The sequence below is a fragment of the Conger conger genome, chromosome 3 (genome assembly GCF_963514075.1).
Source record: "Conger conger chromosome 3, fConCon1.1, whole genome shotgun sequence".
NCBI lineage: Eukaryota > Metazoa > Chordata > Actinopteri > Anguilliformes > Congridae > Conger > Conger conger.
In genome coordinates this window covers 65,661,815-65,686,068 of record NC_083762.1, presented here as the reverse complement: position 1 = coordinate 65,686,068, position 24,254 = coordinate 65,661,815, and the positions used below count along the sequence as shown (strand labels likewise).

Below are 24,254 nucleotides of genomic sequence, written 5' to 3'. Positions count from 1 at the left end.
TGTAAATGTGCTTCATGAATTAAATGTACTATGATTATATTTCTTCTTCTTATCATTATTATTAGTAGTAGAAGTAGTAGTAGTAGTAGCAACACTAGTAGTAGACTAGTAGTAATAGTAATAGTAGTAGTTATAGTAGCAAATAATAGTAGTAGCAGTAGTCATAATAGTAGTACTAATAGTAATATTAGTAGTAGTATTATGATGGTTGTTAGCTTGTGTTTACCTGGTATCCAGCCATTAGCTTGCTCCTCCAGTGTGTACGGGGCATATCATGCAGAGACAGGCGTAGGTTGTGGTAGCTGTCTTTGAAGAGCAGGACCTGGGGCTCCTCAATCAGCCTCCCTCCCAACTGCTTCTCCATCTGCATCACCTCCTGCCAAAGACCAGAAACACACATCAGGACCACACCAATCAAGACCACATGCACCAGGGCCACAACCATAAAGACCTCACCCACCAGAACCACACCCTTAAATGCCACACCCAGTGGAACCACACCCATCATTACCACACCTCTCAAAACCATACCTGTTTTGCCACACACGCTTCATGCAGGATCACGCCCTATAGGACAACACCCCACAGGCATCACCTGCTTTCAGGAAAGGGAAAGGGCCATGAGAATGCCAAGAGCCACAAGGAGAAAACCACCTGTGTACCACCTGGGAGAAAACAGTGGCATCTGGGAAGCTTGTTGTCCAACCCTTTATCCAATGAACATCATGGCAGACACGGCATTCTGCCCTCATTTGACTTTCACGCTGTTCCTCTCTTGAGTTTGAGTTTGTCTGTTAGCACCCCCTCTATGCATTACAGCTTAAACGACCATCTGGAACTCGGAACAGTATCTTCATTTTTCACACAAATGCAGAGATATTTCAGCATGCAGTTCCATAGCTGTGCTTTCAGAGTAAGCATATGGCTGGTTTCAGACTCATTTAAGCATACAGGCCCTGACTGACTGCCCACCCCTCCCTACCAAAAAAAGAAATATGCAAGCGCGATAAAGTGAGATAACGTGATTAACTGAAATAGCTGTTTGGAGGACTTGCAGACCTTGCCAAAGACCAGATGACTCTCTTCAAGCATGAAACTAAATTGTAGCAGGCAGCAAGAAACAATTATTGTGAATGTAGCGGTAAATAAATATACCATGGGAACCAGGAGGAACAATGGCTCATGAACGGGCAAATAACGCATGAATAATTATCACACGTTTGGCGAGGGTGCACCTGACGTGGGTTTTCAAGTACCGCTCTGATTGAGACAGAGGGTCTCAGTGAATTCCGTCTGCACACCACCAATTCAATTTTCTGCTCTTTTTACCCTGTCTGAGGTGGAATGATTTCAATTAATATGGTAAGAAACCTGTTAATTATCCATTAAGGAAACTGCCTTCTTCTCTTTTTTTTACTTACAAGATGTGAAACTGCATTGTGTGAGCTGGTTTGTGGCATAAGCGCCTAGTTTTAGTGCCATCCCTGGCAGCCAATCACAGAGTTCTGCAGGTATTTTTCAATTTCTGGGCCAGATTTGTTTGCCATCTGTTTTTTTTCCATTGTTTGATTTTTGAAGAGGGACGTTTATCTCCATTTTCTTATTCTTATTGCTTATGATGAACAAGTTTTCAGACGTTTTAGATAAGAAACAAAAGAATAAGCAGCTTATCTAACAATCCAAATCTTTTATCTGTGCCCACCTCCACAAAATCAGTTAATTCATTCTAACCCGCTTATCCTGAACAGGGTCGCAGGGGGGCTGGAGCCTATCCCAGCATACATTGGGTGAAAGGCAGGAATACACCCTGGACAGGTCGCCAGTCCATCGCAGGGCACATACACCATTCACTCACACACTCATACCCACGGGCAATTTAGACTCTCCAATCAGCCTAACCTGCATGTTTTTGGACTGTGGGAGGAAACCGGAGTACCCGGAGGAAACCCATGCAAACACGGGGAGAACATGCAAACTCCGCACAGAGAGGCCCCGGCCGATGGGGATTCGAACCCAGGACCTCCTTGCTGTGAGGCAGCAGTGCTACCCACTGCGCCATCTGTGCCGCCAAAATCAGTGAATTTCCTTTTTTTTATTTTGCATGGCAAAAAGACATTTTAAGGCATTGGTCTTGTCTGCCTGTTGTGTATAAGTGTCTTGGCACTCAGCCGTCTTCTCAGTGAGGAGGACTGATCCAGAGCTCTGACCCAAACTGGGGAGGGGGGAGTGGGCAGGAATCGAGGGCCATCAGAGGAACGGAGAGCAGCCACCTCGCCGTCTCTCTAATCAGCGATTAGTGGAGGGCTCAGAGGTTGCCTCTCACCCCTCCAGCGTTTGCCTTGTTTCTCGCCCCGAAAGCCGATCGTTTCGCGGGGTCAACGACGGCAGCTAATGGCGAAGGGCGGCCAGCTCTGGAGAGCAACCACAAGTTCTTCTGAAGAGTCCTTTTTAAAAAGTCAAAAACAAGGGTCTTTTATGGGGGCTACAAAGAGCGGCTCATTTAACACGCTTCCCCGCCGCAATTATTCTTTACCCGAGATGATATCATTACCATTGCAAATTGCAGCTCGTGGACTTTGGACCGGTCCCTGCCCTATCTGCGGGCTGGTAATGACTGAGACAGAACACCCGTCAATTATCCTGCTATGAATATTTAGGAGCAGAAATGCCACTCGCCTCTAAGCGCTCCGTTTCCGGATTTAACAGCGCGGGACGAAGGTACGGGGGAGGCGGAAAGCTGGAGTTTTCGGGCTCCGTATCCGCAAGTTATGTGCAAGACGGCACTTAAATATGTTTGATTTGGGCATATGTTGCAGGCGGAGTGAATAATCACCCAGCTTATGCCCCATTATCTTTTCCCAATTACGACGTGATGAAGTGATTGGGCACAAAAAAGAAGAAAAATTCCAAAGCAGGATTCACTATTCCTATATCTAATGAATTAAACTTTTAATCACAGGTATCACCAGACTGGCAAGCAGTCAATCTGCAAACTTGCATTCATAATGGAATGCACACAAACTCAGGCATGCACTCACTGATGAGCATTCATGTATACACTCAGCCACATGTATTCACACACACACACACACACACACACACACACACACACACACACACACACACAGGCAGGGTTAAATACAGTGGAATGCAACATGATGGAGAGAGGTAGTACCATGAACAGGGATGATTTGTTTTTTGAAGGAACAAAAGACACGCTACAATTAAGAATAAACCTGCCGAGCACATCCACAGAGGAAAGCACTGAGAGACAGGCAGAGAAAGAGAGGGAGGGAGACAGAGAGAGAGAGGGGGATAGAGTGAGAGAGATAGAGGAGGGGAGGGGGTAGAAGGAGACAGAGAAAGAGCGAAGGGAGAAAGAGAAAGGGAAGGGAGAGAGACAATGGAAAATGAGAGAGAGAAAGAGAAGAAGGCGAGAGACAGAAAGAAAGTGAGAAAGGGAAGGGATAAAAAGAGAAAGAGAGGGAGGGAGGGGAGGGGAGAGAGTGAAAGGAGGGATAGAGAGAGGGAAAGGAGGGATAGAGAGAGCGGGAGAAGAAAAAAGACACAAGAGGCTTAACATTCTTGTGTCCAAGTCAGGAGGGTGCCAGGTTTAGGGGCCCAGATAAGGGGATTAGGGCTTGATGGCGGGAGGCCTGCCGCCCACACGCCACTCGCGGGCCTTCCACTCAGCCCATTACAGCCTCCCACTCCAGCAGAGAGCCGTCTGTGCTCCTCTCCACACCAATCAACACTAATGCCTCCTGCCCAAATGGGACAAACTCCCCTCAGATGCATTCACTTCTCTCCAAACCTACGCTAAAGGAGGGACCGCCGGCAGAGGTCTCCGGTCCCGGAGGGCCGCAGTGCCTGCTGGGACACTGAACTCTGGTCCTGCAGAGGCCCCCTGTCTCTGGTCCTGGAGGGCCGCAATGCCTGCTGGGACACTGAACTCTGGCCCTGGAGGGCCACAGTGCCTGCAGGGCCACTCAACTCTGGTCCTGGAGGGCCACAGTGCCTGCATGGCTCAGGCGTACCGGCGTGGTCCCATCTGCCAGGCAGGGAGTAGTAGCCCTGGGACAAAGTGCAGAGCCAGGCAAGGAGAGTTCTGGTGCACTGCGTGATCAGAATGTGATGTGTTCCGCGTCGAGTAGCGGAAGCATTTACGAGAGAACGAGGCCATTTGGGAGTCATTAACCGGGCCTTCAGTGAGGAAGAGGAAGAGAGTATGGTCGAAACTGCTGCCCAAATTATGTTCACGAGTAGAACCAGACAAATGAAAGGAAAATGCTTAGCGCTCAACTAAAAATTACCGAGGCCTAGAGCCATGAATGACAGCTGCCTGGCCTATGGAAATTGTGCAAATGTTAGACGGCGCATTCTGAATCCTTAAATACAAGGCACTCGCTGAATAATGTTGGTTTATGTTCCCCGCGGTGCCGGAAGGCTGGAGCACAGACGCCGCGGCCCAATCAAAATGCCGCTTCCCCGCCGCCACCGATGGGCCGATCCGGGCCGGATACCACCTGCGAGGCTGCGGCTGCTCTTCAGCTCTTGTTCAGCAGCTGGTCTGGGAGGTTTATGAGATATTTAAGGGTATGTTGTACAGCCCCCCCCCCCCACCCTCCCCCCGCGCGTCCTCCCCCCGAATACAAGGGGGCAGCTGGCGGCCAGAGGGAAACAGTGTGACGCCAGCAGTTAGCGGCGGCAGCCCCTGCGAAGGGGCCGCTTTGAAATATTCATTTTATGGGTCTCGCTGCGGAGGCGACGGGCTGAAATACCAGCGGCTCCCTGGGCGAGGCCAGGCTCTCGCCATCAAACACAATGACACGGCTTTTAATCTGTCTTAATAGGGAGATAAAAGGCTGGCTCAGCATGCCGGCTACCGGGACGACGCAGGCCAGATGCAGGCCGGCGGGCGGACGGATGCGGGGCCGCCGGGCGCCGTGCGCTCCACGCTTCGGGCGGGAAAAACCCTGCGGGAGCGACACCATCGCGCCGGGGCGGGAATTAGACGCGCGGGGGTCCGTTTGCCGTCCGTTTGAAGAAACGACAATCGTGTTGAAGGGGAGACGAGAGTCGAGACCAGACTGCTCAGGACCGCGGAGAAGACGTCTGACGTGATGCGCACGCCGCGGCTGCCTCCCACAAGAACTTTCCAGATGGACTGTCTTCCACAAGCAGGCACGACGCACTTCCAGCGCGCTGCCCTTGCACAGAACAGCATAAGAGACCGCCCCATACCGGGGTGTACACTAAACGTCTGAATGGAAACAACATGCCATCACTACCGCAAACAACACGAGACAGCTTGAAAGAGGAGGAGGGAGGGGAAAAGACAAATAGACCAGCACACTCTCCAGATGCTTTTCCTTTACATTTCAGCCACATGAATATTCAGACCCTGCCCCCGCTCCGGGGACGATGTTTATTAATACAGAGAACAATGAAAGCATTAATTCAGAGATTTATCTCACTCTTCTGCTTCTTTGTAATTATGCTTTAAAAGGGTCTGCACTCGGCGGTAATGACACGCTGGTAAATTAGCAGGTCTTTGTTCGGTGATTGCCTCAGTGCACAGTCTGTTAATCCCCCAGCATAATTTACCTGCTTCCACCACAAAATGGCAAGAACACCCTCCTGGATGTGTTAATACGGAGAAAGAGCGAGCAGGATTTCACGGGATGAGAAAGCTGTCTCTTGGGGGGGGCAGGAACAAGAACAGTCTGAGCCACAAAAGCAAACTTTATTTTTAGACAAAAAGCTTTGGCGTGTCTCGCCGGGACGTGTGGACAAAGGAAAGTGCGCATTGCGAGCGCTGTGCCAGCCAAACGGCCCATTTTTCAGACCCCCCCCCCCTACCCTTTCTTTGTTTTAGAGCAACTACATTCATATCTCAAAGCTTGGTAGACTGACCAAATGCATCATTTCTCCAATTTTCAATTCCATAAAGACACCCCAACAACAAAACAATAGCAGGGCGGGATTGCAGGGTGTTAGAGAATAAATGGCTTCTGCTGCCTGAACTGCCGCATTACTGAAGACGGAAACACCCAATGCCATTTACAGTACATATATTTAACACGGGATTAGATTTTTATCTCAGCTTCCAAATGTGTTTTGTGACACAAACATCATTGTATACCTTATATGCTTATATACTTGGGACAAAGACATAATTTGTCTTCATTTGGCTCTGTACTCCTTTTACATTTGTGAACAAACAATTCACATGTGGTTATGAAAGGGTATTATTATACATTTTGGTTTCACCAAGTAGAATTAGAGCCCCCCCAATTTTATGGCACCATAATATTTGGGACAAATGGCTTCACAGGTGTTTCTAATTAGTCAGATGTGTTCAATTGCTCCCTTAGAGCAGGTATAAGAGAGCCTTCTAGTGTCTTGATTCCAGGTTTTTGGTTGCCTTTTGAGTCTGTTTTTGGTGTTTGTCAACAGAATGGTTGTGCCAATGAAAATCAAGGAAACCATTATGAGGCTGAGAAAGAAAGAGGAAAAAAAGAAGAAAAAAAAGTCAGAGACATAGGCCAAACCTTAGGCTTAACAAAACCAACCGTTTGGAACATCATTAAGAGGACAGCAAGCACTGGTGAGCTCAGTATTCACAAAGGACCTGGCAGGTCAAGGAAGACCTTTACAGTTGATCTCACTATAATGAAGAAAACCCCCAAACCCCCAAACACCTGCCTAACATAAAAACTCTTCAGGAGGCAGGCCTGGATGTGTCAGGGATTACTCTCTCCTCAGAAGACTTCACGAAACAGAACTACGGAGGCTGTACTGCAAGATGCGCTAGTTAGCCAAAAAAACAGGATGGCCAGGTTACAGTACCTAAAAAGGCCTGCAGAGTTTTGGAAAAAGATCTTGTGGCCAGATGAGAGCAAGATTGACTTGCATTATGGGAGAGGAGTGTGGGAGCTTAAAGGAACTGCCCAAGAGCCAAAGCACCCCCCAATCTGTGAGACATGGTGGAGTGGGTGTTATGTTTTAGGCATTAGTATGGATCCCACAGGTGCTGGCTGACTTGTCTTCATTGATAACTTAACTGTTGATAGCAGTATAACTCATGTTAGCAGCAGAAATTCTTTACTGGCCAAGTCATTCATCTGATCTGAATCCAATTGAACATGTGTTTCAGATGCTGAAGAGAAAACTTAAGGCAACTAACCCCCGAAACAAATAGGAGCTGAAGATGGCTGCAGTACAGGCCTGGCAGAGCACCAGAGAAGACTCTCAGCACCTGTTGATGTCTATGAGTCATAGATTTCAAGCAGTCATTGCATGCAAAGGATATGTGACAAAATACTGAACATGACTACTTTTACATAAGATGTCCCGAACATTTTGGTGCCCTTTAATTTTGGGGGTGGGGGGGTGGTGGTGGTGGGGGGGGTGGTATGTATTAAATGTGCTGTAATGTTTACAAAGCGAAACCAAAATATATAAAAAATACCCTTTAATAAAAGCTGAAAATGTGCCCTTAGAAATGTTAAATTGTGGAGTACAGAGCTAAATCAAGAACAAAATTCATTTGGAGCTCACTCTATACTGTATCACGATAAAACAACACACTCTAAAGGTAATTTTTACAGTGCGTTTTATTTTTTTCAGTGTACTTGCTATCCCTGTTCATGTTCATTTAGATGTTTATATATGATGCAATCACTCTGAATAATTTTCAGTGTGACTGTGCTTTGAGTGCCGTCGCTCACACATGCAGATGGAGACCTGCAGTGATTGTGGCTGCCAGGTGGGACGTGTATGTACTGGAGTGGCAGAGGGAAGGGAAAGGGCTCAGGGAGCCAGTGTTTTTCATTCACTAATTAGCCATGCAAAATGAGATCTTGACAGCTGATTCACAGCCAGCCTGGAGGGCAATGCTTCCTCTGCCCGGTAAAGGAGGGAGCCTGGCAAGCATTTCAGTCGGCAACATGTATATATGCCCAGGACACACACACACACACACATACATACATATCTACACACACCCTCTCACATGGACATGCAAATTGCACACTCACAGATCTCACACACACACACACACATACACACACGCAAGTGCACACACGCACACGCACACACACACATACACACACACACACGCGCAGGCACACACACACACACACACAGCAGCACCCCCTCACCCCTCACCTTCAGCACGTCCTGCGCTTCGTCCATGCAGTAGACGCGGATGTTGTACTCCAGCGAGGTGCAGTGTAACGGAGCGAACACCACCAGCCTCAGCCTCTTCCCGGCGGCCATGCTGAGAGACTCCCCCACCAGGGCGAAGCGCCCCAGCTGCTCGGTGAACACCCGGCACGTCTCCGGCTCCAGCTGGCAGAAGAAGGGGTCGGAGGGAAGCTCCTCGCCCACCTGCAGCACGTCCTGGTGACAGAGCGAGGGAGCCAGGTTAAGTGTCACTTCTCAATGGGTGTCTTTGTACACCCTGCTGACAAAAAGAACAGCTCAAGCTAGGTTATGAAACCGCTTGTCGCTGGTTGGACAGTTAAACCAGCTCCAACATGGTTTGACCAGCTCAAGCAATGTTTTGAAACAGCAGCAGTTGGTCATTTCTGCTTGGTACCACTATGGCACCGTTTCCCATGAGAATCTGACCAACACAGATTTTGATGCCTCATTGCAGTGCCACACTAATGTTACACTCGCTCCGTCGACTCAGAGTCAGTGACAGCAGGTACCGTTAGGAAGCTAGCTAAACTCAGGCAAAATGCCCAAGGCTAAATAGTGTACATTTTTAGTGTAAAGTAGCTATCATTTTAACAATTAAATACAACAAAGTGTTCAATTTATTTGCTTTTGCACAATGAAAATGGCATTCTTTAATGTGGTCTTTTACTCCTTATTTTAATGAAGGTATCAGTTCAAGTGCAATTTAGGCACCAGTACCATTTTAAAAGTATAATTTTTGCACCAGTATTATCAAAATCTACACAATACCCATCCCTAATTATAATCCTCCATTATCTACCCATAAGAATGTTTTACAATGAGAACACACCATTCAACCTGTCTAAGCTCATAATTCTACCTGCTGCCTAGACCACTGGTGTTCATTTTGCCCTTGGCTATGCCCAATATACATGGGGAGCTGGCTTTTTTTCCACCTTAAATTCAATAATTAATTCAGACCATAGTAGCTTGGTGAGGTGAGTTAACTGTATAATAAACTGCTTTAATTGACCAATTACATGCTGAGTGTACACTGTACAGGGTTCGTACAACGGGTCTGAAAGGGTGAACGTCAAGTGATGCACATCCATCGTACCAGATCACATCACCACAACCTGGCACTCCATCACAATTCTGCCTTGGCAACATTTACTGCTATTAACTACTCCTACTGCTGCGGTGCAGTTGTTGAACCTACAGTACCACAGCATACTATATTTCTGCATGCTAAACAGTTTTGGATTCAAATAATTTTCTGAGCTCAATTGATCTTGCTGGGTGTAATTGAGCCAACCAAGAGGACCAGAAGGTGGGGTTTAGACATGTTGAGAGCATTTCATTGGTTCCAATACACCAGACAAGTGTAGAAATGTATTTGAATCCAAAACAATTATGTATTTGACCCAAGTCTGCATGCTAATTCTGCAATCCTTTGCTACTGACAGTAATAAGGACTGGACTTATAGTCACTGCTAGCTTCGCTGAACACGGATTCCCTCAGCAACTTTGGTTGCTGTCATTTTAATACCACCCACTACTCGATCTACAACACAACTGAGATGTCCCAGCTGCCCCCCCAGCTGCCAGAACTGCCCCAGACGTTTCGCGGAGCAACAGGGACACAATTCTATCGGAGAGGTTCCCAAATGAGCGCCGGCGCCTCCTTGATGCCAAAATTGGAGGCGCAACCAAACAAACATGTTTACTTCCTGCTCACACAGCTCCTGGCTACTGCACCATCTGGTGTGTGTGTGTTCTTGCGTGTATCTGTGTGTGTGTGTGTGTGTGTGTGACTGCTTCCTTGCAAGAGCGGATTATTCCAGCACTCCCGCAAACACAGCCAAAACCATGTGTGCTCCTCACGCCTTCCTCGAAAGCACCCCACAGTGAACCACGCAAGTGAGGGTGACCAGGCAGAGGACCAGCAGAGCGCTCCCTAGTGGAGAAGCAGCATGCTGGAGTGTATCGTCCTCACCAGTATGTGTGTGAGGCTCAGGGGCCTGCTGTATCCAGCGCTCCTCCTGAGTTTATCAGGCTGATAACGGGAAGCATTACATGCGCTCGTACCCTCGCCGCTAAAAAAAAAACACGCGTTACCGGCAGTCATTTTCTAGCTCGCCACGGTCATTATTCCCGCTCTGCTTTTCTCTCGGAAGGTGATCCCGCTTATTTCATCTGCCGCCGTTTTTAAGGAAGGCGCTGTCAGACCGTATATACATGCGACCTTGCCGCTGAATAATGCGCGGGTTATTCAGGCGGAGACAAACGGCTCCCCGCAGACTTGTGGGTAAACAACAAGTCCTCCGCGGCGGGGAAAAAGGGGGAAGCGAACGTCCTCTTCCGACTGTGTCCCATTAACCACGTCTCCTCTCTCGCCGTAAACCTCCCTCACCACTCGCGGCAATGCGCAAATTAATTCTAAACTGACTTCGGCTGTTAATCACGTCTTAACATCTTCTTCCTACAGGTCTGCCCGCTAAGCTAACGGGAGGGGCAGTCTTCTTCAGGCTACCTGCTATGCATCACAAAACTTGTGCTTAAACATGGCTGGAGGGAGAGGCTCTATCAGTCAGAATGATTATGTCCTTGCTCGGCCCGAGGTCTTCTTCTTCTTCTTCAGCAAAAAAAATGCAGAACGTTCAAGAGCGATACGTCGTGAATCTTTATAGAACTTTTTCATGATACGGTGCAATATGCTTTTATTAAAACATTCAGTAACACTTGAGCAATACTTGAAATGGGTCTTCATGGTTTCAATAAAATGCAGTATACAGTATGTAAAAAACATTATTCACATTGTAGAGACTTGGGCCTTGAGGAGATACTCTTATCCAGAGTATTATTTTACTGAAGCAATTCAGGATAAGCACCTTGTTTAAGGTTGAAGTGGCAATGCCACACAGGAATTGAACCTGCAAACTCTCTGTTGCTAGCCCAGTTTCCCCAACTACCAGACCGGGGTTGAAATGATATTCGTTTTGGATTCAAATACTTTTCTGCATTTGGAACAAATTGGAAGAATTTGAATGAAATCATCCCCAAAGTGTAAACCCCATCCATCTTCTCCTCCTTGTAGGCAAAAATGCATCAGGCAAGATGAATAGAGCACAGACAAGTATTTGAATCCAAAACAAATATTATTTGAAGCTAGGTCTGCTAACTACCATACTGCTCTTCCACTAACATCAACATGTGCTTGTAACATATTTTTGTCGATTCTGTCACGCGTCACATGACGTGGTCCCTGTGTCATCAGGGAAGTGAATGTCACTGAGTTTCCGCCAGTCCTCTGTGAGCCAGTTCTACAGGCTACGATTTTCTACCTTAATAGCACCTCCTCCTCTCCCACTCAAGAGCTCTCGGATTCTCTTTAATCTCTGCAAACTGCACGCTCAGCTACTCCAGGACAGATCTGCCTGCTCTCCATTTAGCCGAGCCGTTCAGCTGCATCACTGTCCTTAGCACAGAGGAAAGCAGCCGCGCACCCAAGTCTCGGGAAAATGTTCAATTACGGTAAGGAATCACTCGAGAAGACACCGCTCACCCCTGTGCCGTCGTGGAAGTCAGCGGGAAACCGTTTCCCCTCCCCGGAAACATTAACGGTACAAATTGGCGTCCATCTCTACAACAACGCTCCAGGGAGTGGTAAAGCCTGTTGTTAGGGGTGCTATAATCGCTGCTTTCAAATAAGCACACATGATTAATGCCCCATTGGAGGACACCTCTTCCTGTCGTGCAATGCTACGTGTGAACCGAAGGCTGCTTGGAGTTGCCAGGGTGACGGGCGCGTTACAGGGGCGGGGTTCATTGGGTAATGGCAGCACCCCCTCCCCCCACAGCACCCCACCCCCCCTCAAGCTGTCACACACTGTCCTGAGAACAGTTGGCAAACTCGCTCTTCGTTTTTAATTAAAATGCCCGCTCCTCCTCAGTCAGATGAGAAACCACTGGGCATTTCAAGTCCCGCTGCTTCTAGATTTCCGGCTATTTGGAGGAAGTCATTAAGTACTGGCTAAATGAAAAGCATGAAGTGTTTAGCTTAATATGCGCCAAGGACATTACAACCAGAGCACTTGTAATGGAATTAACGACATTTATTATGTATTAAAAACTAAATAAATTATACATGTAATAACATTTCTACCTGAACCCAGACAAAGGGAAGGGGGGAAATCGGCGCACAGCTCTCTTCCTGCTCAGAGCTCCTCTTCCTCCACAGTGCAGACAGGTTAGTGTGCGGTGAAGCCAGTGTGGAGTTAATGACTGCCCCGGTTCTCTCATTAAGCTTGTAGGGAGCCTTTTGGGATCAATCATTCTTGAGATATTTTAGCCACCAGATCTCAACCCCCGCCTAAAGTAGCAGCAGCAAAACAGACCTGCGCTACTGCTCACATCTCAACACCTCCTGGGGATGGCTACCACATGTGACGCTGTATATCATTCGCATGTGGCAATGCAGTGAATTCCGCAGGCCCTTAACTCTGGGCTGTTCCATATCGCCGAAAGAATGATGCCAAAACAAGGTTCTGCGGTCACATGGAGCTCCTGCTGTGACATCACCAATTCCCCTTACCTTTTACACCATAAAGCACTCCCTCTGTGCTGTCAGAAAGACTCTCGCTAAGATGCCATGAAGTGCTCCTACTGTGACACAGATGTCACAAAGATATCACAAAAGGCTTGTGGTGCATCTTGAGGATTCCATAATGTGATGATGGTGTGTTTGTTCTGACTCTGTCAGCAACTTGACTTTGAATGTGATGTGGAACGGAACAAATACAGTATCCATAAATAACATGCATGGACATCTGCAAAAAGCCCTCAGTGCCCTTGGAATTGATGGAATACAGCAATAGACAATGAAAATAAGAGTATCTGGCGAGCCACTTGATGTAATTTCTCTTCCAGCTGACACTATTCAGCACAAAATACAGAAATAATAATAATGAAAAAAATAAAATAAAATCGAATAAAAAATAGTTTAAATTTCATATCATAATGTTAAAGAGGAACTGCACTCACGGTTTCAGCCTGGCTCTGCCTTCTGCACAGTTTTGAAAAAATGCATTCTGGGGTGGGTAGAGTAGGTGTGTTCATCTCATTTGCATAAAGTATTCTCTAACCAATCAGGTGCTGGCAGTGTTCTGTGTAGTACTGATCCGTAGCAGTTGATTTTCTGTCCTTGAAAATGAGTCTTTACAAGTAAACAGATAAATGTGTGGGTGTCAACAATCTTCTGATTGGATTTATGATTGACATCTATGTGACATAGAGGCATCATGATTGGGGTGGGGCCAGACTGGTCTGCAGAAAGTATTTAAAAAACTTTATAGGGCAGTAGAACCTTCTTTTCTACCAGATTTTTTTCATGCCAAAATGAAAATGTTAAAATAATGGCATGGATTAAAATATTTCACTAAGTAGGCAAACACAAGTTTACAGCTGAAAGAAATGTAATCTCAAGTGTAATTACCCTTTAACATGTAAGAAAGTATTGTTAAAGAAAGGCAATTATCACTTCAGCATAAAGGCGTGTCACTGACAAAACAGTAAGTGGAGTTGGTACTGGATTCCGCAGTGTGGGAACACTACATCCACTGTGTATTTATAGGCAGGGGCAGGGGCCATCTTTACTGCTATGCCAGTTCCTGGGGGACAGCCTATAGCCTGGTTGGTGGTTCAAGCCCGGTGTAGCCACGACATCCTCACAGCTTCAGCCCACATTGCTCAAGGGGGGATTGTCCCCTGCTTAGTCTAATCAACTGTAAGTAGCTTTGGTTTAAAGCATCAGCTAAATAAGAAATAATAAATTATAATCACACTATGACTTGACTTTATATAGCCTGGAGGTTGTACACGCGAGTCTGGCAAGGTAGGGCCATCCTCCTTCAGTAGCCCAGAAACAGACCCCAGGGATTCGCGCGGCTGCGATCCGCGATCGATAGAATAACGCGCTGCCCTTCGTCAGCCAAAGCGGTACGGACGTAAAGGCCCCTCTCCGCTACACTGCCCTGACACCTCCTTCATTTTTATCATTTTTACTCTTATTAATGTGGCCGAGAGAACGGTCTGGCTCACTTTACCTCTGGGTTCAATCTTAATACGGACAGTCCATGCCTCTCTGTCCACTTCTCTCTCTTTCTCCCTCCCTCTCTCTGCCGTTTCTCTCTCTTACCCTCTCACACTCTTCCCCTCTCTTCTTCTCCTGTTTCTCTCACACTCTTCTCCTCTCTCCCTCTATCTCTCTTGCATACAGTACACTTTTCCTCTCATACTCTTCCCCTCTCCGTCCATCTCACATACTGTTCCTCTTTCTTATTCTCCCCTCACTTTCTCTCTCCATTTCTCCCTCCATCTCTCTCTCCCGCCTCTCTACCCGCCCCCGCGTCATCCCACGCTCGCCGTTTCCCCCGATACTGTGCTGGAAATCTGCATTTCCCACTGAAATAAATGACTTGCGCCAGCGGGCTGGGTTCCATCTTGTGTAGGACAAACTCTGATTTGTTATCTCCCTTCCCCCCCCCCTACCCACCCACCCACCCTGTCCAACCTGTGGCCTGGGGGCTATATTTGGGGCTGCAGATGATTAAAGGCAGCCCTCTGAGCGCCATCTCAGACAGCCCAATTCATCCTGCAGACGCCCCGTCGCTACCACACCAAGGAGCCTGAATAATTTATACACAATATCCAACATGAAAGAAGACCCCCTTCTGCCCACCATCCCCCGACCCCCACCAACCTGTCCCACCAGGAAGCCAAGCGTTCCCTGTCTGACCACTGCGGCCTTCAAACGACGTGCCCCGCCGAACCCGCAGAGGAACTGCGCACAGATGCCCGGGCACGTGCCCACGGACCAACGCACACGAGCGAAGGACAGGCGGCTTCATCTCTTATTTATTTCGGTGAAACACAAAGACTTTTCTGGTCGTTTTGTTTCGGTACACGTTTGGAGCTCAGCGAGCAGCCGGGCCCAGACAAAGCTGTAGCAGTGACCTCTGACATGTGTATAAATTTAACACTGATGAGCACCAGGGGTTTAGAACCGTGACCTCTACAACAGGGACGGACAGTGAGGATCATTACCATGCTAGTCGCTGACCTCCCGTTTTCTCCAATACAGCTGACCCCGCCCACGCGCTTCCCATAGATCTGGTCGGCAAGCGCTGACACGCCCACAAAAATGTTACTTAACTCCCGAGGGGGAAAGTTCAGCAGAGTTTCCACAGGAAATGAACGAAGTGGTCAGTTACAAGCCTTTGGATGAGCACAAAATGTAGTCTATACCAGTAAAATACCAGAAAGCTGCTGTGTGGCTTACCGTACAGAAAACAAGTTTAAAACCCGGATTTACACTTTTATTTATACCAAGAAGCCTGTGGCTAACAAGAGGCTAACAAAATGAAATCGTTATTGCCACTTCAGCAAAGCGATGTTAAAAGTGAAACCGAGCGATTATGTTCTACTTGATAGTCTGGTTAGTCAGTTTACTTCTCCTGGATCATAATGTAGTTGATATGATTCCAATAAGATGGAACATGTCAGGGTCATGTCAATGATACCCTCAGACGATTGCGTTGGATCATCTGTCCACTCTTTAACCGCAGAAAGACAGTACCTGAGTCCTATTCGGTTTATTTTTGCCAAAATACCTCTGCTGATCTTTAAATATAACATTTGAATGCAAGTTGCTGACATTATTATTTATTAAAATACTAAAATAGCAATCATCTACGATGACTCCCTATTCAGGACAATAGCAGACGCAGGTTTGTTTCCCCCCTCGGAAAGCTCCGCCTACATGCCTATGACGCATTGACTGGATCGATGTTCCCTCATAGGACTGACCCCGCCCACTCACCCCCCATTTGTCCTAATACAGTTTCAGCAAGATAACTCATTAGATTAATGTGTGTGTGTACAGACAGCTCTTTTCACCTGTTCCTGATATGGGAGAGTTCAGGCTTTCATTTGTGCAGTTATCTAGCTAACTCAGCAATCCCGCTTTGTAAAATACCCCCTGAACAATACTGTTCTGATGTTTATCCAGCAATACAGTTATTTATACGTAGATAGTTGTTTTGTGTGTCAACAAAATGTCCACCGCATGTAAATTGCTTCAATTGAATACTATCCATACAGCTGACCCCCCCACTCACCTCCCATGAGCCCTCATAGGACTGCTTCTTCAGCCTCATGGCCCAGTTCTCAGGGTTGGCGTCGGAGCAGTGGTCCATGCTGAGGATGACCGGCCGGGTCAGAACCACTCCTGGCGGGCCACAGCTGATGATGGGACTGAGGAGGGTCTGGCACCCAGCGAGAGGCAGTCTGTGGGGGCGAGTGTCAAGGGTTACGACTGATGGGTTCAAATCCCTGTTAGTAGTAATATAATATAAAGATACTCATATCGGCCAGGGTGCAAGGCAATAGGGTAGTAGCAATTATAATTACAGTAGAGCCTGCACACCCAAACTCAATATAATTCTTTATTAGTATCAAACAGTTAACATGACCCATAGTGGATTTTTCGAACCACTGTTTGACCTGGCCAAGATCCACTATGGGTTGAAACGTTGTTTGATACTAATAAAGAATGACTCATTTGAGTGTGCAGGCTGTACTTTAATTCAAATCTCAGTTTGACCTGGCTTTATCTTAGTTTTACCTTGGAGTATAATGCAATAACCCAGTAAACATGCATATGTCATGGATCAGCAACATACAGGGACAGAACAGTGTCAAACACGTTCCATATTGAGAGAACTATATGCAGCCAAAACTTTGAATAGACACAGAGTGTTATTAATATTAGCCTAAAGGCTGTTTAAAGATTTTGACTAAAAATATTAAAGATTAAATTAAACTGTATACTATTTCAACACATATATTGTGAATGTGCTCTTTGTTGATTCTGCTGAGGAGTTGGTTTTAGCATTTTTATATAATACACATTATATAATAACATAATAAATTCATGCACATTTTTATATAAAACAGGCTGAGGTTCTACAGCCATATACTCCAGCAATGCCTGATTCTAACATCGGAGGTCATGGTCTACGCTTCTGATTGGTCAGAAAATGGCGGTATTCTGTACATACATCAACAACCGACTGAACCAAACCAATCACAGCACTTCAAATATGAAGCATTTTGATTGGTTCACACAAGTCTGTGATTGACAGATTGATGTTAGGGGTGTGTACACACCCATCGTGGGGTTTTATGTAGACGCGCTCTCCCAAAACCAGCTCAGTTCCAGTTGGAAAAGTTCCAGAGTTTTCCAACCAGCGGAGAGAGCAACCGGCTAAAGTGGCGTTGAGACCTACCTCACTTCCTCCTTCCTGTGAACGGTGAGATACACCTCGTAGATCTTCCCTCTGGGAATGGCCTCTGGAGGAATGAGCAGGCTGATTCCTGCAGAAACAGAGAAGGGCAGAGTGGCAGTTGGCCTTGCTCACTGGCGCTATCAGCTAGATCCAGGTCAGGGTTGGGGGAGGGTTTAGTGGGCAAATGGCAGGCTATTGTCATTTTGCAAAGAGGCGTGTGGGCTGCCAGCGAAAGCGAATGAGGCGGATCCATTGTTGGAAGGTCAAAGATATCCGTAGCAGGTGTATATCAGTATATCTGCCCGGGCTCCACATTACTCTGCCCCCCGCCCTCAGGAGCGAGGAGCCCTTTCATCAGGTTTCACTCCATCTTAGAGACGGCCTGAATGACAGCGCTGTGTGGGCAGATGACAAGGCCGCTCTGCACTTTCAGCTGGGCTGGTAACGGCCCTGATAGGGGCCACTTTCACGCAGGGGCCACTGCAGCGAGAGGGCCGGTAGACCTGTGAGAAAGGGGGTGTGGGGTGGGGTGAGGTTGAATGTGAGAGCACTGTGGCCCTTTGGTTTAGGACATTGTTGAAATTCATGGTGGGAGGGGGCAGGGAAACTGTAACTGATATTTTAACGAAATTCAAGAGGAAAAAGGTACATGGCCTATTCCTGCAGTGCGTGTGTGCACATGCGTGTGTGTCTATATGCGAGTGTTTGTTTGTGTGCGAATGTTCATGAGTGAAGGTGGATGTAATTTTGTTCATGAGTGCATGACAGTGTCTGTACTGTACAGTAACGTTAGTGTATTCATGCCTGCCTGAGCATGTGCTAATATGAATGGTGTGTGTGTGTGTGTGTGAAGGCTGGGTTTAAACCTGTGTGTGTGTGTGTGTGTGTATGCTTTAAGTATGGCTGGCGTAGTGTTTATTCCTTCATGTGCATATTTACTGTGTGCTTATGCGTGCATGTCTAGGCGCTTGTGCATGGTATTGGCTCATGTGGGCCTGTGAACAGATTGTGAGTGTCTGACTGCTTCAGTGTGCATGCGTATCAGTGTGTGTGCTAATGGTTTGCCCTGGGAGGGGTCATATGGCTCTAAATGTATTACTGCGCAAGACAACTCAATGCTGTCGCTAGTAGACCTGCTGTCATTGCATTTCTACAGTCCGACCACCATACACAGAAATGAGTCACCAGCAACCTCAAAGTCTTCTCCTGCATCCTGCCATTGCAAAGCTTTTTTTACACTCCTATGAAGAGTCCTTGCTACAGAAAGCAAGATGTGAAAGAAGAGAAAGTCAGGTCATCATCTGGACTCTCGCTGGAGTGGAGCTCCTTGGGATTAAAGGTAGCAGTAAATAGCAGAAAGTGTCCTGATTGAGCTATGAGAATAATCATTGTAAAAAATCACAAAATACAGACATGGCCTGTAATGGCTCTTGGTGGGGATGAGTCACCTCAGAGTGCAATATGTATCAGCAGACACTTTCAACAAATATGGCCACCGCATTTTTTCAGAAAAAGTGGGGAGCGTTCAAGAACTTGCCGCAAGAAATTTTGCTGCCTGTTATGAAACCCGGCCTGGATATAGGGTCTCCTCCTCGTGATAGGCACCAATTTGCTCCGGGCCTTTTAATGGGAGCAGGGAGTGCAGCACCTCAATTTAACATGCCATCCCAAAGATGCTCTATCTGACAGCAGAGTATTCCCATCACTGCACTCAATTTATAGATGGACCAGGCAGGGACCGACACTTATCGGCCCACCTACACCTCTTCCAGCAACAACTTCCTTTTCCCCAATCCATGTACGTAAGCGCACCTCCGCTTAACAGGCCACAGGGCTGTATGGTGCCTTCTCATAGGCTGAAACCTGAGGCTGCTGTTGAAGTTGGAGAAACAGAGTCTGAGGAAGAGGGTCAGCGGCTGTACATACACTCAGTGACCACCTTATTAGTCTAGCCTGTACACCAGTTTGTTAATGCAAATATCCAATCAGCCAATCATGTCGCCAAGAATGGTGCGAAAAACAAAAAACACCCAGTGAGTGGCATTTCTGTGGGAAAACACGCCTTGATAATGAGAGAGATCAGAGGAGAATGGCCAGGCTGGTTTAAGCTGACAGGAAGGCAATACTAACAACACGCCTTACAATAGTGGTATGCAGAAGATGCAACATGTTGAACCTTGAAGTGGATGGGCTACAGCAGCAGAAATCCAAAACATGATAAATAATACGAATACTAATACTAATAAAGTGGTTACTGAGTGCATCTGGGTGATTTGGGGACATCGGGCCCTGACGCGTTGAAACTGAGCTTTCGCCTCGCTCTCACACTCATTCTCCTGACTCTATATTTCCCATCGGCCGGAACCACGCGTCCTTGTTTACAACAATACAGCAGCTCACCCACTCACGGCAGCAAGGACGGCTGCCAGCAGCCTCTGTACAAATCGGCCATCATGCCGATTCTTCTCCCGGCTGTGCCGCAATCAGCCGCGCTTTGTGCATGAAAGATGGATTCCACAAACAAGCGAGCTGTCTTGTTTTGCCGTAAAGAATAATTTTGCCCTGGTCGGGGTTTTTTTTGAAAGATTTTTTTTGAAAGATGAATGCAGAGACTGCTCCTCTCCTGCAGGTGATGCACTGGAGTAAACAACGCTGTTTGTCACGGAGCTCTGATCTCGGAGGCTGTGCCACGGATTGTGGTGTGCGACCCTGAGGTTGCAGGTGCCATTCCCATGCCAGGTTGGGCATTGTTGCTGTGGCACTACCCTTGAACAATGTACCACACTCTCAGAAACAAAAGTGTCGAAAAGGGTACAAAAGCTTGGGTTGAAATAGTATTTGTTCTGGATTCAAATACTTTTCTGCATTTGAGTAAAGCTTCCCTTTTGTATTGGAACAAATGAAATTATCCCAAAAGTCTACCAAAGTATTTGAATCCAAAACAAACACTATTTCAACTGAGGTCTGTAAAGTACTTAACCTGAACTGCTTCAGTAAATATTCAGCTTCATAAATTGATTGTAAAAAAAGAAATGTTAGCTCTATTGTTGCTCTGGGCAAGAGTGTCAGCAGATTGCAGTGGAATGGAATGATGATAATGACAGAACTAATGGAAAAATATTCTCCCACAACAACAAACCGTCTGACCCAGGGACTCATTGCCACCGCAGTCTGTAGGACTCTACAGGGGGTGGGCTGAGAATATTACTTTAGGTTGTTGATTCTATTGCCAATATTTGGAGCAGGAAGACAGGCTAGGAAGCTGCTGCAGTTACATCAGCAGATTCGCTGGGTCCACTGCACTAATACGTTTCTACAACAACATTCCATCTCCGCCCCGTCAACACTGCAGTGTGGGTGTGTTTAAGTCAATAAAACCCCCCTTAACCACATTCCATCAATACTGCAAAATTAAATACAGTAAAAGACACAGAATCTGGCTCTCCGGAGATTTGCCATAACCAGACAAATCCTGTCAGCGGTCTCTGATGAACACACCACACACTCACCTAAATGAAGCCCTATCCGAGTGCAATAACACTGCAAAATGGTCTTGTCAAGAAATTCATTTAAGGAGAGGCAACACACAGATCACAAAATGGAGTATATTGACACATGCACACACACCCATATATACAGTATATACAGTATTGTGCAAAAGTGCATAAAGCAAAGATGATTCAAAAATAATGAACAGTGTCTAAATATAAAAAAATGTACTATAAAGAGCAGCGAACAGTTAAAAAAGGAAATCAAATCAATAATTGTTGTGACCACCCTTCGCAGTTAAAACTGCAGCAATTCTCTCAGGTGCACTGTCCTGCAGTTTTATAAGAAAATCACACAGTTCAGTAGGTTTTTCCAAACATATTGGAGAAATTGCCATAGTTCTTCGGCATACTTTGGCTGTCTTGCTTGCTTCTGGCTCTCCAAGTAATCCCAACAGCTTTGATTAAGTAAAGTAACTCAATTGTGTTACTTTATTTAACAAAACATATAACAACATTTTTGTACCATTTATGTTTTTGGAAAATGAATGTTCAGAAATATCCAATTTGCTCTTTTCTACAGACACTACAATGCAGAAAACAAAAAATAAACACCCGGGACGAAATGAATACAAAAACAAATCCAGTGTGCGTAAGACTTTTGCACAGTGCTGCGTGTCACATAGCGCACGGTGACTCACCGGTGTTGGGGATGGTCAGCCTCCCTCCCAGGAAGTTGAAGGTGCCGTAGGAGGTGTTGGCGGTGTCGCGGGGCAGGGTTTTAAAGTAGCCCTGCGCGGACAGCCGGTTCATGAGCTCCGTGGGGTCGGAGGGCAGCTTGCCGTTGTGCAGTGTGTGCGACCCGTTCGGCAGCGGGTCCAGCAGGGGCCCGTTGGTCACCGACAGCTTGCCCGCCGTGTCGTGCCGCGATCTCAGACTGCCCTGGTAGCTGCTGGTGGTGGTGGTGAGATCGGGCTGGATGGTAAGCAAATGGGAGTTCTCTATTAGAGTAAAAACAGACAGACCACAGTGAAAATCACCCCGGGATACTGATGGCCAAATGACAGCACACCGAACAGACAAATCAAAAGAACGGTTTCTCTCTCAAGGACACACACACACACAGTAAAATACACAAATGTATGAAAGCACACACAGAGTGTAGAATTCTGTTCTTTGGCTTTTACATTTGTTCTGCCTCATCACCCCTCTTCAGAGTCCAAACAGCGTCAGGGAAGATAAACGCACCACCTCCAAATAACATCGGATAACATCACGCCCTCTCTCTTCCCCTCACATAACCTTCTTGTCAACTGTTGTCCTTCAGGTCTGCTCAGGTCAAGACAGGATTTGTCAAATCCATGGAAACTGCATCATACCAACACAGAATTTAAAAAGGCAATGATTCCTGCCATTCAATATATTGCAACTCACTGTAAAAGTACTGTCGCTCAAACACTGCCGATAATAATGAGCTGAATATATCCTTCCTTCTCATGCATTTCATATGGGCCGAGCAGAACAGTAATGTACAATACGTTAATGCACCATAACTCCACACTGCAGAACTGAATAATGTGTAATGTACTGAACCTCCGTATGGCAGAATCATTTCATTATTTCCTGACTCAGTCTTGCAGTCACTTCCAGACCGTCTTATTGCAGAAGAAAAACAGACTTGAATATAATGCTTCCTCAGAAAATGCTGATTCATATATAGGTCTACAGATCTACTGACAAATACAGCAAGCCAGGCACAGACAGATGGGCACAGGCACAGATTCACAGACAGATAAGTGCAGACACTGACAGATACAGGTACAGACACATTCACTGATGCAGGTACAGACACACTGACAGACACAGGTACACTGACGGACACAGGTACACACTCACTGACAGACAGACAGGCACAGAGAGACAGACATAGACACACTGGCAGACCCAAGCACACACTCACTGACAGACAGGCACAGGCAGATGGAGACAGACTCACTGACAGACATAAGCACACACTCACTGACAGACAGGCACCGAATCATTGAGATAGGCACAGACAGACAGGCACAGACTCAGGTGGACGGGCACAGACTCATTGACGGATAGGCACAGACAGACAGGCACAGACTCAGGTGGACGGGCACAGACCCATTGATGGACAGGCACAAACAGACAGGCACAGACTCAGGTGGACGGGCACAGACTCATTGATGGACAGGCACAGACAGACAGGCACAGACTCAGGTGGACGGGCACAGACCCATTGATGGACAGGCACAAACAGACAGGCACAGACTCAGGTGGACGGGCACAGACCCATTGATGGACAGGCACAAACAGACAGGCACAGACTCAGGTGGATGGGCACAGACTCATTGACGGACAGGCACAAATAGACAGGCACAGACTCAGGGGGATGGGCACAGACTCTTTGACGGATAGGCGCAGACAGACATGGGCACAGAAAGACGGACGGGCTGGCGGAGAGGAGGGTATCGTACTGCAGCGGGGAGGTCTGCGTGGTGCCCACGCACCTGGCTTGGTGGGCTTGGCGCCCACGGGCTGGAAGCCAGTGGTGAGGATGGAGGAGTCGGCCACGTCAGCGTCCAGCCCCTCCTTCTTCCTCCGGTACACCAGCACCACCACGATGAGCAGCAGCGTCAGGCAGATCGCCACGGCGACGATCCCCACATACAGGGCCACGTCCTCAGGGCCTGAAGCAGCTGGTGGGGGAGGGGGGAGGGAGGGCGGTACATTATATCACATTACAATGAACTTCCTTCCTGCAGTGACAGGTGCCCAAGGTACCGTCCTTCCCTCTGTGATGGCTGGAAGGTAGCAGATCTTAGAACTACTAAACTAATCACGACGGGCTTAGAAAACGTAGCTAGCACAGTTAAATTGATACTGATAGATTTGATAAAAATACCCAAAAAAAAGCTGCCTGCAAAGAATTATGTGCACATAATTATTTGGTTGGTTGAGCTGAACCTGCTGCCTTTCAGGTGTGACTGATGAAAGAAAAGTACCTTGGGCGTGGCAGGTATGCAAAGGACCTAAATAAATGAAAGAATTAAAAAAGAAAGGGAGGGTTAGAGAAGAAGTCTACATTAATTTGGTGGATGCTTTCTTACAACAAGACCTACAGCCCCATGGATTACAATATCATCAATAAATGATGTGTCTGCTACATTCATGTAATAAAAAAGTTATATGAAGGCATATAGGC

The 24,254-nt window shown here is 46.9% G+C and overlaps 1 protein-coding gene across 1 annotated transcript in view; it reads right to left on the bottom strand.

Annotated features, from left to right (window-relative positions):
- Positions 1 to 24,254, bottom strand: part of unc5a (unc-5 netrin receptor A) — a 103,038-nt gene that overhangs the window by 9,857 nt on the left and 68,927 nt on the right. The window contains exons 8-13 of the mRNA XM_061233984.1: positions 23,527 to 23,748; positions 21,727 to 22,026; positions 17,538 to 17,625; positions 16,368 to 16,536; positions 8,173 to 8,406; positions 227 to 376 (exon numbers count right to left, since the gene is read on the bottom strand). Of these exons, the coding sequence (XP_061089968.1) occupies positions 227 to 376; positions 8,173 to 8,406; positions 16,368 to 16,536; positions 17,538 to 17,625; positions 21,727 to 22,026; positions 23,527 to 23,748 (1,163 nt within the window). The remainder of the gene's footprint in view (positions 1 to 226; positions 377 to 8,172; positions 8,407 to 16,367; positions 16,537 to 17,537; positions 17,626 to 21,726; positions 22,027 to 23,526; positions 23,749 to 24,254) is intronic.